The sequence below is a fragment of the Triticum urartu genome, chromosome 2 (assembly GCF_003073215.2).
Source record: "Triticum urartu cultivar G1812 chromosome 2, Tu2.1, whole genome shotgun sequence".
NCBI lineage: Eukaryota > Viridiplantae > Streptophyta > Magnoliopsida > Poales > Poaceae > Triticum > Triticum urartu.
In genome coordinates this window covers 713,948,373-713,963,780 of record NC_053023.1, presented here as the reverse complement: position 1 = coordinate 713,963,780, position 15,408 = coordinate 713,948,373, and the positions used below count along the sequence as shown (strand labels likewise).

At 43.6% G+C, this 15,408-nt stretch overlaps 1 protein-coding gene and 1 pseudogene across 1 annotated transcript; one reads left to right on the top strand and one right to left on the bottom strand.

Annotated features, from left to right (window-relative positions):
- The first annotated feature begins 461 nt into the window (after positions 1-461).
- Positions 462-6,781, top strand: LOC125540048 (annotated as a pseudogene).
- Positions 6,782-7,572: 791 nt separating this feature from the next.
- Positions 7,573-14,742, bottom strand: LOC125540047 (U3 small nucleolar ribonucleoprotein protein IMP3). Its single transcript, XM_048703618.1, has 4 exons — positions 14,434-14,742; positions 14,150-14,257; positions 13,288-13,362; positions 7,573-7,984 (listed from the first exon to the last, which is right to left on the bottom strand). Exons 1-4 carry the CDS (start codon positions 14,565-14,567, stop codon positions 7,753-7,755), a joined length of 549 nt encoding a protein of 182 aa, XP_048559575.1. The 5' UTR covers positions 14,568-14,742; the 3' UTR covers positions 7,573-7,752.
- Positions 14,743-15,408: the final 666 nt, after the last annotated feature.

Genomic DNA, 15,408 nt, shown 5'->3' with positions numbered 1-15,408 from the left:
CACATAGGAGATGCACACATGCCACCTTTTTCCAACTTAGGTCCTAACATGTGGGCCCAATCAATCAGATTGGCTATTAAAAGAAGTTGATCGATAGATTTGGGCTCAATGTTGAGAATTAGTTCAGAAGTTGTGGTTTTGTGTTAAAGAAACTCAAAAGTTGTGGTAAAGTGTTATAAATTGACTTGAAGTTGTGGTTTTTTATTTAAAAACTCAAAAGTTGTGGTAAAGTGTTATAAGTTAACCTGAAGTTGTGGTTTTGTGTAATTAACTCTTTACAGTTTTCGTTAAGAAAATAGATCAAGATTCATCAAAAGTACGAAGCACCCCAAACATAATAAAATTTATAATATATTTTATTGCAACGCTGAAAGTGGGCATGAGAGCAGCTAGTACTTGCTCCTTAGATTTTTTTTTATGACACCGGCTAGGCAATGGAGGGCACGGGTGTCAAAATGGACGAAAAGTGAGTTTGACACCACATTTGGCCTGGAGCGCCTTTTGAAACAGAGACAGGCAGGGAGGGAGCGGAGAAGAGAGCGGAGGGGAAGAGCGGCTTCGACGCAAGTCACCGGCGTCGATATCCCCAGCCACGGCGACGCGTCGCCCGCTTCTTCGGGCCCTGCGAAGCGGGTGAGTCACCCAGCCGACTGAAGAACAGCGGTCAGCGGCCATGTTTTCTTCCTGTTCGCGCCCAATCCGCATACATGCCGTGAAATTTCTAGGGTTCTACTACTGGTAGTAGCAAATTTGTCCCATACCCCATCTATGAGCGGGGGAGGGGGGAGTGGGGTGCTGGTAGAGGCGTGCTAGCTTTCGAATCGACCAAAATAGGAGCAGCAAGTGACCCGACGACGTTTTCAGATGTGCCCTCCAACTCCTGCTGCGTTTTTACGGCTGCCCCTGATTTGTGGTACTGCGACTGAGTGCGACTCCGGACTTGTTTATTTTGCCTCGTGATTATTTTGCGCGGAATTACTACGCTCATGCACGACGATCTCTGTGGTGCTCTGCTCTGCTGTGATCCTGTGATGTTCAGGTTTCAGCTCTCTGGTTTTTAGAGCTCGACAGTCAACACCCTTTCGTAACTTGTGCCAACATCCACCCAAAATACCTTTCTATTTGTTATTAGGAGAGGGCCATCCGTACCATGGAGTCTTGCTTTTGATGTGATGATCTACTAGAGGGACTTAGATTCACACAGCTAACACGTACCCCTACACCTCCTCCTGTTAGAAAAATCAGAAGAAGAAAAAAAAAGCATCAATCTGAAACTCTTGTTTCAACAAATTTGTGTGATTTGTCCCGGCTAGTTCCTAGAGATATTTCTCCGCACTCCTTTTCTGCAGCTAGTTGATAAATGACAAAACCGTGTCCTCTTTTCTGTTAGGCACTTCTGTTTGTAGCAATCTGGAACCCAAATGCCATTTCAGCGAATTCCGTTTGCTTTTTGCTCCATTCATCAGTTATTATTATTTATTTATTTTTTTGCTTCGGTACTTTCTTGGAGTTTGGCTGATGTTTGGAATTCTTCAGCTCCCAAACGAGGAAGTGATGTGTTTATCTTGTTTGGGTGGGGGTGACCAAACAGGCCAAAATCAATGTACATGAGTCAGCTGACTGAGCCATAGCCAGGCCCATCTATATTTATTTATTTTTCTAATCATGCGCATGTTCTTTCATCTCCCTCTCTTTGTGAAATTTTGACCAATATAAAGCTTGGCTGTTTCTCAAAAAAAAAAAATCTATCTTTCAAACATATCTTGTACCTAAATCCCACCGTATATGCAAAGCTGAAAGCCCCATGCCCCCATCCTCTGCTGTTCTACGAGCTAGTTGCTCTAAGCTCTGCTCTCTCCAATTGATTCATGATAATTAATATCAGCTCAACTAGACAATTCTAGCCTTGTGGAGTATCATTGTAGATTATTACTTCTTTATCTAAACTGTTTGGTTTTATTTTGAGTGACCACTGTGATACTCATTCTTGGTCAGATTTTGTGTGCATAGCGTTTGTCTTCTTGTTTGCAAGCCCCTTTGTCCATTAAATTTTTCCTTGTCTCTAGATTATCCCCTTATTTTTCTGTGGTGACAATGAACCAATCTTTTAGCATGGGGTTGTTGGTGTACAAGGCTAATTTTGTTCGACTACATGTTTTCAGCAGCAGCTCAAGCAACTAATGACAGGGGTTCTGAATGCCTTGGCATCTTACGTGACCAAGATGCTCGCCGACATGGCTAGAGAAGAGGTGGCCATGCTGATCGGGATCTCCAGCGCGATCGCCGATCTGACCATCAAGCTTGGGGACCTCAAGAATTTCCTTGCTGACGCCGATAGAAGAAACATCACTGACGAGAGTGTCCGGGGGTGGGTGGAGGAACTGAAGCATGCCATGTACCACGCTACCGACATCATCGATCTGTGTCAGCTCAAGGCCATGGAGCAAAGTCCATCCAAGGACATAGGGTGTCTTAACCCCTTGTTCTCATGCATGCAAAATCCTCTCCATGCACACGACATCGGCAGCCGCATCAAGGCACTGAACAAGGAGTTGGATAACATCAGCAAGAGGGGTCGTAGTTTCAATTTCATCAAGCTCGAAGTCTACCAGGACCAGAAGACAAATCGGCCTCATGGTATTGACCGCAAGACTAATCCTTTGTTGGAGCGGTCGGGCGTGGTTGGGGAGAAGATTGAAGATGACACGAGATCACTTGTTCAGCTGCTCACGAAGGAAGTTGACACGAGTGAAAGCATCATGGTGTTCGCCATCGTTGGTGTTGGCGGGATTGGTAAGACCACCCTTAGCAAGAAAGTCTTTAACGACGAAGCAATACAAGGCAAGTTCACCAAGAAAATATGGTTAAGTATTACACAAGAATTCAGCGAGGTTGACTTATTGAGGACAGCCATCACTACCGCCGAAGGAAATTTGCCAGGACCTGGGGGTGGATCTCAAGACAAAACTTTGCTTGTGCCGGCTCTTGCGAGTGCTATCAAAGATAAGAAGCTATTTCTTGTGTTGGATGACATGTGGGGCACCTATGAATGGACCAACTTGCTTAGGGCTCCCATTAGCCACAGTGCCCCGGGTAGCCGAGTCCTCGTCACCACAAGACATGAAACTGTTGCCCGAGGAATGAAAGCAGTAAATCCATACCACCGCATCAACAAATTAGGGCCCAAAGATGGCTGGTCATTGCTCACGAAGCAAGTGAGTACATAACTACTGGTAGCCTCCATCCTATCTCAAGTAATATGTTCATTTATTGACACGTAGGGGTGCAAATTTGGTACCTTTAGGGTACCCTCCAGCCCTCCTTAGTTCAACCAAATGAATTACATTTTCAAAAATGATGTGAATTCTGAAAATTTAGTTTATTTAGTTGAACCTAGGAGGGTCGGAGGGTACCCTTTATGTTCCAATTTGCATCTCTATTAACACGGGAAGTGGCAATATTTTTTGTTGTACTCTCCGTGCTTGCTGCCTTAAGTACGTGCTTCATCTTTTTGGTGCGTCATTCTATATGACCACTGTTGTTTCATTAACATTACTACTAGTACACTAGTGCTCGTTATGAATAGACACATAGACCAAGCGTCCACACCAACTGCTTGTACGCACTACGATCCACAACTATAAAACTGACGTACTTTTATATTGATCATCACCACATGTTGTAAGCACTGCCTTTAAATGGTACTCCCTCCATCCGAAAAAACTTGTCCCAAGCTTGTTTTTCAAATGAATGTATCCAGCACTAATTTGGTGCTATATACATCCATTTGAGGGACAAGCTTTTTCGGACGGAGGGAGTATGTGCGCTAATTGGTCATTCTAGACTACTGAGACACATGCATATGCTTGTTGGCTTATTGTTTATGTCTGATTCGTAGATTGTGTTGAGAGTAACTAGCTAGGTAATTAGATAATTCGTGTGTCAAATAGAAAGACATGGACATCGATCCATCCAGATGCCTTCATGAGCAAAGCATCAAACTAATTACTGTATTAATGAATGGATTATTCTACACTTACTGACAACTTAATTTATCTAGTAGACTGGACTATAGGTACTCAATTAATGTGTGTACCGTATTAATTCTCAATTGTTTGAAGGTACTCATGACCAAGAAAAGCGAACCTGCAGTGGATATGCTGAAGGATATTGGAATGCAAATTGTAGAAAAATGTGATGGGTTACCACTTGCCATAAAAGTGATGGGAGGACTCCTATGCCATAAGGAAAAAACCCGACGTGATTGGGAGAAGGTATTGAATGATGCTGTATGGTCAATATCTCAAATGCCAGAAGAGCTAAATCATGCCATATATCTTAGCTATGAGGACTTGTCCCCTTGTTTAAAGCAATGCTTTCTGCACTTCTCCCTTAAGCCTAAAAAGATGATTTTAGATGATACACAATTCATCAACATGTGGATTGGTGAAGGATTTGTTCATGGAAACTCGGATATATTGGAAGAAATAGGAACTGAGTACCATACAGAGTTGAGGTTGAGGAACCTTATAGAGTCGGATACATCATATGCCAGTCACTATGTTTGCAAGATGCATGATGTTATTCGTTCATTTGCTCAATTCATGACAAGAAATGAAGCACTAGTAGCTCATAATGGAGAAACTGTTAATAGTAAACTTCATTTGCAAAAGTTTTTCCGGTTGTCTATAGAGACTAATGGATTGGAATCGGATGAATTTGAGTGGAGAAGTTTACAAGAGCAAATATCTCTAAGATCGTTAATGTTAATTGGAAACTTCAAGGTTCAGTCTGGTGATTCCTTGGTTACCTTTTCAAGTCTGCGGACTCTACACGTAGAGTCTGCAGAGTTCGCCACAATGGTTGAATCTCTATATCATCTCAAACACTTGAGGTATTTGTCAATGGATAGATGCGCTGATATAGATTGCTTGCCAGAGAACATTCACAAAATGAAGTTCTTACAACACATTAGTCTTGAAGGTTGTGAGAATCTTGTGAAACTTCCTGATAGCATTGTGAAGTTAACGGAACTAAGATATCTTCAACTTGAAGGCACAGGTATATATAGTATTCCTAGGGGTTTCCATGCTCTAACAAATTTGAGGACACTATCTGGTTTCCAAGTACACATGGATGGTGATTGGTGTAGCTTGGAAGAGCTTGGACCTCTTTCCCAGCTTAGGGGCATTGGATTAGTGGGCCTGGGGAATGTATCTGATGCTTCATTTGTCACAAAGGTTAGGCTTGATCAAAAAGTGCATCTTTCTAGGATGCGCTTATTATCCAGCATTGCATGTAAGAATAATCAAGGAGTGATTGAGGAGGTGTTTAATGAGCTATCTCCTCCTCCGTGCATAGAAATTATTTCCGTTGAAGGATATATCGGGCGCCAGCTGCCAAGATGGATGATGTCGACAGCAACAATGCGCCTCGATAGCTTGAGGACACTAGTGATGGAAGATTTGGCTTGTTGCATCCAACTTCCTGATGGATTATGTCAGCTCCCATTGCTGGACTACCTGCAAGTCAACCGTGCTCCAGCGATCAAGTGCATTGGGCCAGAATTTGTGCGCCCCCAAAGCCACCGTTGCTATCCTTCATCCCACATGGTGACTGCATTTCCGAGGCTGCGTGAGATGGATTTATTAGAATTCGTGGAATTGGAGGAGTGGGAGTGGGAGGAGGAAGTGCAAGCTATGCCAGTCTTGGTTGAGCTTACTTTCACAAGGTGTAATTTGAAGTGTATCCCTCCCGGTCTTGCCTCACATGCAAAGGCTTTGAAAAAGTTAACCTTGTGGAGCATGTGGCGTCTCCATTCGCTAGAGAACTTTGCTTCTGTTGTTGAGCTCGACCTGTATGACTTACCCAAGCTGATTAGTATCTCCAATTTCCCTGAATTGCAAAAGCTTGAGATCAAGTCTTGCCCCGAGCTCACCTCACTAGAGGAAATGAGTGCACTACGGAGACTTGTGCTGACAGTTCCCGGCTACGGTGAAAGATTCCGACTCTCGCCCAACAAGATGGGACTCCCCTTGTACCTTCAAACTGTAAATCCAAGCCATTTGCTGGTGGATTGCGGTCTGGAGATACTTGGTTTCATGGCCGCAGGAAAATCTGGCAGCGAGTGGGACAAGTTTAGCCATATCCAGCATGTTGAGGCTTATGCAGACAGTGATTGCTGGGATGACAAGAAATGGCACGTATTGTACACAAGGGAACCTTTCAGCATTGAAACAAATGTGCAGGTAATAATTAGCATATAGACTCCGGTTTGGTTGCTCTTTCCTAATATATCTGAATTTTAATCTCTTCTTGCTGTTCGATTCCGCAGCCTGCATTTCCGCGCTTGCTTATAGGAGGAGCAAGAACTGCCCGCTGACGGAGAAGAGAAAGAGCCTGAATTTGATCCAACGGAATTGGTACCTATTCTCATGGGAAATAAATAAGCACGGTATGTTGCTACCAAGTTGGAACCAAATGCAACCTCCAGTTCTTCCTCCTCGAGTACCAGCGATTCAGTGTGCATGCGCACATTCACGGGAAACAACTGCAGTGGTTGGGCTCCATAAGCAAGATGATGCAAAGATTAATTTGCTGCCGAGAGAACAAAGGCTTCGTGTATAAAAAGGCTTGCGGTTATGCTATGATTAAATTGTGTTTATAAAGATCTGATGCTATATTGAGGTCGCGAGCACGTCACTCGTTGTTGTTGAAGTATGAGACTGCACTCGTCACCTGTTTACTTTCAGTTTGGATGAATAAACATTTGGCCTTTCAATTTGGTAACGACCCAACGAACTACATAGATGAGCACCTGTCAAGAACCTGCTGTTGTTCAGTTTTCACATCATGCATGACAGCAGCAGATTGTAAAATTTATACCATAAAAACTCAGAGAAAAAGGAAACAATATGGCTGTTCATGTTCAATGAAACCAAGTTGAGTTTAGGCTCCATCAACAACAACAAAACTAGGCTGCTTCTTCATATCGCTAGAAGGACACTGCTCTTGCTGTAATTCAGACATAAGAATTTCCCAGTGATTTGTTTCATCAGCTCCGTGATAACTTTTCTTTACATCAAGCAACGTCTTTTATTAACTTGTGATAAGAATTGCATCATCAAGCAAAAATGGAGCTAATTCTGGGGGTACATCTTCAAACCATAGAGAGCTAAGCAATCCCCGCCATCCTAGCCAATACACATGTACGCTTGTTGTAAAACCAAGCAGTAAATAGGAGAAACTAGCTAGTCTTTTGCGTTAATTTATTCCTGGGTTCCCAGCTTATTGTCCAAATTTGCTTCTTCATTCATCAAAGAGCAGCACCACAACTTATGATACTTCTTATCAGCAATTCATCAGAAGTCCAGCTACATATACCATAGTAATTCATAGACAGGAAGATGCAGGGAATTACACAACGTGCTTTTACCACAGAGCTCAATTTGTTAGCAACAAGCAATTCAATCAACTTGCAGAGTAGAACGCACATTGTACATATTCAGCTGAACATCAAAATTTATGTATGATACTGCATCAGCATGTGCAAGGGAAAGCGGAAGGGGGACAAGTATGAACTGATTATGGCATTTGCATTCTATAGCAGTTTAGCTTTCATCACACAAGTAGCTTTGCAACAGATAACTACCTCAACATATTGTAGCCTCAGATTCAGGTTTAAAAAATATTACAGGAGTAGCTACACTGAATCACTGATGTTCCCAAAATTTCTACTATCAGGACATATCCTTAAATCATGGCATCATAATCATCCAATGCACCATTATACTCCATGATCTTCTTCTTGATCTTTGAGGAATCCACCCAGGTGATGAAGTCCTCCATGTTCCTGGTCACAAGGAAGGCAGGATCGGTGACCGTCTCTGGGCCTACACGCACATGGCCCTGTTCAATGTAGGTGACAGCCTCTTTAAGGTGTTCAGCAAACTTGAGCTTCACCATAATTGTTGCAAGTCTCCGCCTACAATAGTTTAGCAAACAATATGGTAAGTGAAATATGACACATACACAGGTCATTGAGTGATTCATCTACTACCACTATAAAAGGCCGAGAGGGCGGAGAACCAAATCATCCTATCCATCGAAACCTGCAATCTGATGGTCTACATCCCTCAAGTGTACTAAACGCGTTTTATACTTTAATTACCCACCATGCCATTATCCTATAAAAGGAAAAAAAAGGCAGATCCAACTAGAATATTAACCGTCTGATTAGTAATCTAATGGTTCTAAAGCGCACCAACGAAACGCTGTTAACGAAACGATATTGCAATTAGCAATGTGCGTCCCGTCCCACATCTCCCGCTGCGCCCACTCCCCAAAGGAAACCACCCACTCCGCACGCCCCACTCATTGCTCCCACGCCCCACTTTGCCCCCTTCCCCTCCAACGACCCCGCCCGCGCCACCAGCGAACATGGCGCGCCACCGCGGCGCCGCCCTGTTTCTACGGGCGCTCCTCCTCGCCGTCGTCGGCGCCGTCGGGGAGATGGGCGGAGGCGCAGGAAGCATCATCCGATGAGGCCCAGCTGCCGCCGCGCCCTCTCGTCATCCAGCTGCCGACCGCGGAGGAGAAGAGGGCCGATGCCGAGGCGCCCACTACTGCGCGGCTACGGTGCGCGAGCTGGAGGATGGCGGGGAAGGCCACGAGCCCCGCACGACCGTCGCCCCGAGCGCTAATCCGGAGCCACCCACCACACACCATGGCTGCTTCACCACCGAAGGCCGCCACTTCACCGGGCTGCGGCGCCCCCGACGGTCGAGCGGCACCTCCGCTGCAGGGTGGCCGGGCCGCAGCCTGCCATCCGCCCACTCCGGTCGCTCTCTGCGGCGCCCCGCCATCTCCCAATCCAACCCTGTCGTCCCCTCCTTGTCAAGCCCCTCTGGTGGTGGTGGACGGAGACATCTCACCTAGAGATGGGATGGCCAGATCCTGAGCCGTTTGTCCACAGCCATGGCCCTCCTTCGTCCTACTGCTCCACCCTGTTTGCCCGCTTCATCGCCACCCACGCATGTTGGCCAGCAGAGTCCCCCCTTTCCACGGCCCATCTAGATGCTGCAGCCGTCGACCTACTCAATCAACCGGATGTCAGGACGCCATCCCGTCCCCCTGTGAAGGTACTTTGTCCGTTGATGGTGTGTCGATGTCAATATTCATTCCATGTCATGATTTGAATGAAATTGCGCAATTGCAGATTCCAGTGTGACTTTCGCCATTCATCTGCACAACTAGCCTGCTGTGACCCTCCGCCATGGGCACCAGCACAGCAATCACTTCCGTATGTTTTCTGCCCAGTGTTTGTTATAATGCCTACAAGAAGTGAAGCAAAAATTTGTTTCAGGTTTGTACCAATTTTTATGATAGTTTGAGATTAGGGGTAAAAGAGACTCCGTATTTTCTTGCTGGCTAATGATTGTTTCAATTTGTTATGTGTGCATTTTGTTATAGCAAAAACTGAATAGGTCTTCGTCGGCTTCTCATCGTCTCTAGCTGCCTGTCCGCTTCACACGTGCATTTGCTACAACATAGTAATTAGACTCAGTCCCGTTCATGTTTTTGTTGGTTTGAGTGCCTTTTTGCAATGGAGTTTATTTTGTGATGAATCTATTTGACCACATCCTACTAGAACATAAAAAAACTGATGAATCGATCTGGCCACAACCTTCTACGCCTATTGATTGATCTGGGTAACTTGTTTGCAATTTGCTGTGCAAATCAATCTAGCTGATTTTTAGAGTTAATCTGAATAAGTGAAATATTAACCTCACGAGGTCTCTTCACTAATTTTAGAGTTGATTTTTAGATCCAAACAGATTTAGTTCTGATAGTAATTTGTGAATGGTGTACATCCAAAGTGCTTTCGTCCATAGCAACATGCATATACAAGTGCTTGGAAGCAGGCATGTTGATTGATTTTTGGAGACTAGCATGCACGACGAAACTAGCTAGATAAGCTTTCAGCCGTAGCTCACAAATATATTCCAACAAATTTCTTCTCCGTTAAACTATTTACGTCCTATTGCAGATTTCTAATCAGCGAAACAATGAGCAAGAAGGCCATCATTTACAATCTTAACGATTCAGTAATGTTGAAGCTAATCATTGGACTTCACTGTCTTGTCAACATGTAGGGTATTGCACCAATTTTAATTTTTAAGTTTGTTGGACTGATAATTTGGTACCGCAAATAGTCACGTAATGTCTAGGTATTTCTAATTTTCCCAATGAAGCAAAGTTAGGTTCATATGTTCCGAGGAGGCACCCACTGTTAAGGAGGAGGCAGTCGAGCCGCAGACCTCCGTGGCCGCCTGGTCCCCGGATGAGAGCATTTGTTTCGTTTATGTTTCGAGATAAAATTCATTTACATCTAGAGTTCGTGCCGAAGGTGTGGCGTTGGCCTCTGTTTGGGATGTGTTGCCTGTAGGTTGTTCACATGTCTGTGCTGTTATTGTTCTTTGAGCTACTGCTGGTTCTCTTTTATTTCATGTTTGTAATTACTTCCGTTTGCATCTGTGAGAAAGAATTATCTTTGCTTTGTCATGGCAATGGTCAAGATTGACCGGTATATCTGTCACTAAACTTCTCAGATCAATTCATATTTTATTAAAAAAATGACATACTTAACAATTTTGTAGCGTAATTTCAGACTGAAGGTGAGGAACAATTCCCAAACTATGAGCAATCCACCCTTCGTTCTAATGGCAGTAATGTGTTATGAACACTGATCATGCTTATATTTGAATTGCTGTGCATGTAGGGACACATTTGATTACTGAAGAATATGGTTTCAGCAATCATAGCATTGTGTTTCCTTTTCATTTTTAGTATGATCTGTCTTTGATTGCCTTTTCTTTCTCTTAAGCAAGGATAATGATTCATATCTGACTGCGCATTGAAAGTTCTAGCATGTATGTAATGTAATCTACTGGTAGAGATATCGAGACTAAGAGTCAAGCCATTCTATTTAAAACTTTCAAAATCGCTATGAACTCTGATCAGTGATTATAGTCCAGCCAGGTAATGCAATGCAACATCTAATTACTGAATATGCAGTACGCAATCAAAGTATTGTGCCTCGCAGCCTTTGCATATAATGAAGAACGTGCATTATGCAATCAAAACAAACATTGTGTCTCTCAGTTGAGGAGGTGCTCGACGTTTAAAGACGTGTCACTTGGTAAGGTTATATGATCTTTCACTGTCGATAGTCATGTCAAGGTAGACCATTCGGGTTTTAGGCAAGCCAAATAAACATAGATCCCATTAGATTGTTCTCCATTCATGTCAATCTATTTATTATTTTATCATTTTAGGTAATATTTCTCATCTCCTTTTAATGTGATTATTTTTATTTATTTTCTTGATTTCTTTGGATGTTATGAGCCAACTTCAATAGTTTTGTTAAGCTAATATAAAGTAGGGAGCTTTGCTACATAATAATACAAAGAGGTTACTCAAGGATGTTGAAAAAGATGCATGACACAGTTGTATCTTATGAGACAATATAAAAGATTTTGCCTTGATATTTCTATTTGCAGTTTCAAATATTGGATAATCTTCATAATACATATCTTAAGTCAAACCAAGTGGTTGTAGAACACCAATCGGAAAACATTATGGCATTACGGGTTTCCATTCTTCGATACGAATTATTCTTTTGTTTGTTTATGAAATAGATACTGGCAATTCCAGTATTCCTCTTGTTCTCTTCAATGATATGAGAAGATCTGAAATTGTTTTCTAGCTGCCTTTTTGCTGCTTATTTTGAGCAATTGATGATATCCCCTGCTACTTCTTCCAGTATTCACCGTCTGGAATCCAAGGGTCAGAACATTCATCTTGACCTTCAGGTGTAGTATGCTTCCAGCGGCATTTTTTTAGTTTATGAATAGTGGTACACGATTTTTCAAGGGGTTGTAGAGCATTACTTTTTGTCCTTAACTTCTATATACCATGCCATTACTTATTTAGTTTCTCTTTCCTAACGGAAACACCGATCATGATGCTTCAGGTATGATACATTGTGCTTCTATCATAACCATAGAACTTCAGGTGACTGATTTTCCAAGTGGTTGTGGAGCTTCAGGTACGATATGCTGTGCTTCTATCATGATGCTTGATACTAAATTTTGTTTCATGTCTGCAGACATATCTGAGATGCTGATAAATCAGTCACAATTTTTGAAGACCGGTAATGTTGATATGGACAGCAAAGCTTAATGTTGTATTTTGCCCTGACTCTACCTTCTACCATACACCACCGAACTTTTTGCCTCCAGTGCAATGAATTATACACACCGTACACGCTTGAGAATTGTAATGCCCTTTCTGCTACATATACAATATTACACCATAGGCAGACCGAGATGTTTTAGTCTCTTTCCGCTTGTTTTGAAGAGTTGCTACCATAAAACTGTTATATTGTTGATAGGAAAATCAATTTAAACAAACTTTGACATCCCACTCCTAACTACACATTTTAAATTACTAGACTCTACGAGTAAAGAAAATGTCAGCAGAGAGGGTATGGCTGTGGAGCCGAGCGGAAATTTTCTTGAGCCTGAGACATTGTGATGGGGAGTTTGTAGTTAAGAACAATTCTTTTGTGTAATTCTTAGCCATTAGATCTGGGAATTATGGATGGAAAAGATTGGCTGTGTGAAAAACGAGCCGAGTTTTGTATATTGTGTCAAACGTGAGTCATGCATGTGGTCAGTTCGGATTATATTTTTTCATGCAAGTATATCAAAACACATCAACTAATGTTTCATATAATTTTTAATGATTGCTCCAGTTATGATTCCTCTTTGATATTAGTTGGATGCCTTCCATGTGAAAATGTACTAATGCATCCAAAAGAGATAATAACGACGCATTTGGTCCACGGTCAGGTAACGTAATGGGCTTCGGTTTCGGGAAGCGCTGCTTCCGATCTCGTTTTACCAGATAGGAGCTTTGTTTGGTTCATGCGGTTGGGCCTGGTTTCCTAATCACCTGGCGTTCGGCTGTTTTCGACTTATCAGAAAACGTGGTTAGTGAATAGTATGTAGTAGGCGAAACAAACGTTGTCCATCGTTTCCGAAAGCGGGAGTATCAGGAACCGTGCGAAACTAATTGAACCAAACGTGTCGCTGAGATGTGCATTTGCACGTGCAAGCTTACTAGTAGCAATAAACGCTTTCTTTCAAAAATTAAATGGCAAATAAAATGCCCTATTCAGCGATCGAAGGAAATCATTATTATAACCCGGGGAGAGATAGAGACCTGGCGAAGGCGCTCACTGAAAGTTTCTCGCATTTAACCAAGCTCTTCTTTGTTGGAATTACACCCATATTATACCTGAAATTCAAGAAAACTTCTTTAGACTAGACAAATGAGCAGGCCAGTAAAAGTAGCAAGGAACAAGTGGAAGTGGCAAGCAAGAACTGCATGATTTAGCCAAAAGGAAATAGCTTTAGATGATTCTAGTAAGATGGCTCACTCAACCGACACGATATGCACAGGGTATCCCTGTAGCTTTCATAACGGCATGTTTACTGGAGTGCATGCTCAGAGATAAGCAGATGATTATAATGAGAAGCCGATAATCTCAGAGAGGTTTATGCATTCTGGGCAAATAATCAAGTGGTACTAACATATGTCAAAAGTACAATTAATTTACCCAAATGATAAGTGCCACACATCAGGTGCGCGGCACTCTTGCCCTGACGTTTTTCGAAGGCAATTCCAGTCACGCAGTCACGCAAGGATGACAATTTCCAGTGACACACGGCAAGTTTCTGTCAAAAATAAACTGAAGCACAAAAGTTGTCAAGCTTGGCAACTAAAGTTGCCATCCTTGCGTCACTAAACTTGCCGTCGAAAATGTTCGGAGTTGCCATGTGCTCATACATGACGTTCGGTACTTATCAGGGTCCTTAATTTATAGACAACAAGAGCACACATCAAAAGCCTCACACATTTCTAACTATATAACAATCCAAGTGGCAATTGCAGATAAGCCTGGAGCATTCTCACAGGGTTGCGGCGCATGATGGATATACAGTCCTCGTAATATGCAGTCAAAATTTCAAACAAACAAACGCATACAGCATCACACATGCATCGAGGGTCTGCGGCATCTTACAGCTTATCGATCAGCATGTCCGTCATCTCTATTCTGAAAGGGTCCCTGGGATCCATCTGCTTTATGATGTTCACGAGCTTCTGCGCCATCAAGCAAATCCCGTTGTACCTGCAGCGACACCACAACCACAAGACTGATTAGTTACAGGGCACCGCCCGGCAGACGCTGTGATTTCTTGAATCAAAACGCTCAGCGCATCCCAGCCGCGAGATCGAACTGGGTCCGACGGGCAGGAGGAGAGGGAGGAGGGTGGGAGGGGATTGACTGGGTGAGAGAGAGTGTACTTCTTGTAGTCGTCCCTGTCGACGAGGCTGTAGCGCTGCGTGACGGCGGCCTCGCGGTGGCCGCCCTCCCGCTTCCACAGGAGGAAATTGGTCTTCTTCAGCAGCTTCTTCTCGTGGAACTTGAGCTTCCTCATCCTGCCTCACGCTGTGGCTGCGAGCAAGGGGTTGGTGTCGAGGGCGGAGATGGCGGCGGCGGTGCGCGATTCCGGGAGGAGCGCGTGAGGCGGCGGGCGGGCTGGCGCGAGACCGGCGGGGGCCAGGGAGATGAGTGGAGGTGGGCGGCTAGGGTTCCTGGGCACATGAGGCCATGAGTGGGCTTGTAGGTATCGTTTGGGCTCAAACGGCGAAATGCTAGCGGGCCAAGCCAGATGGTGTGCACTCTTCTCTCTTCAAAAAAAAAAAACCGATGGTGTGCACTCTTCTCTCTTAAGAAAAGTATGGTGTGATTCTCGAAAAATAAAGTCTGGTGTGCACTCTTCTCTCTTACAAAAAAAAAGGATGGTGTGCACTCTAATTTTCTCTCAATTTTTTCAAATGCTTTAAAAAACAAATTTAAAAATCTCCGGTCGGGTGAGAAAGACCAAGAGAATGTATTTGATGTCGCGAACCGTTCCTATCGCTAGGTGATTAAGGTTTTGCTCCTCCCATTGACTTCTACGGCGTCGAGTTTGGGACACTTTATCGGCTAATGCCCACCGCTCATATTGGGCGCTGATTCCTTTTCACAGCATTGTTAGTCTTTGTGGGTATACACATGGTTATGAAACCATGGTCTTCTTTCATGACATTCCTTGCCCATCTGCCACGAAACATTGCTTCTTGGTACCCCCCCCCCCCAGTAGTCAAGTTCCCAAATTTCTTCGAGCCTCCCGTAGTATCTCCTGTTTGTATCAGCGGTGAAGGCCTGCATCGTCACCTGCGAGTTTTGGTAATTAGTATCTTTGTTGTCTATGTTCTCGGTATAGAATGTGTGTT

Coding starts and splice junctions, on each gene's coding strand:
- LOC125540047 (XM_048703618.1), bottom strand. CDS start 14,567: ATGAGGAAGCTCAAGTTCCACGAGAAGAAGCTGCTGAAGAAGACCAAT. Junction 14,258..14,433: donor GACAGGGACGACTACAAGAA/GTACACTCTCTC, acceptor GTGTCGCTGCAG/GTACAACGGGATTTGCTTGA. Junction 7,985..13,287: donor TCAGTGAGCGCCTTCGCCAG/GTCTCTATCTCT, acceptor AAACTATTGTAG/GCGGAGACTTGCAACAATTA.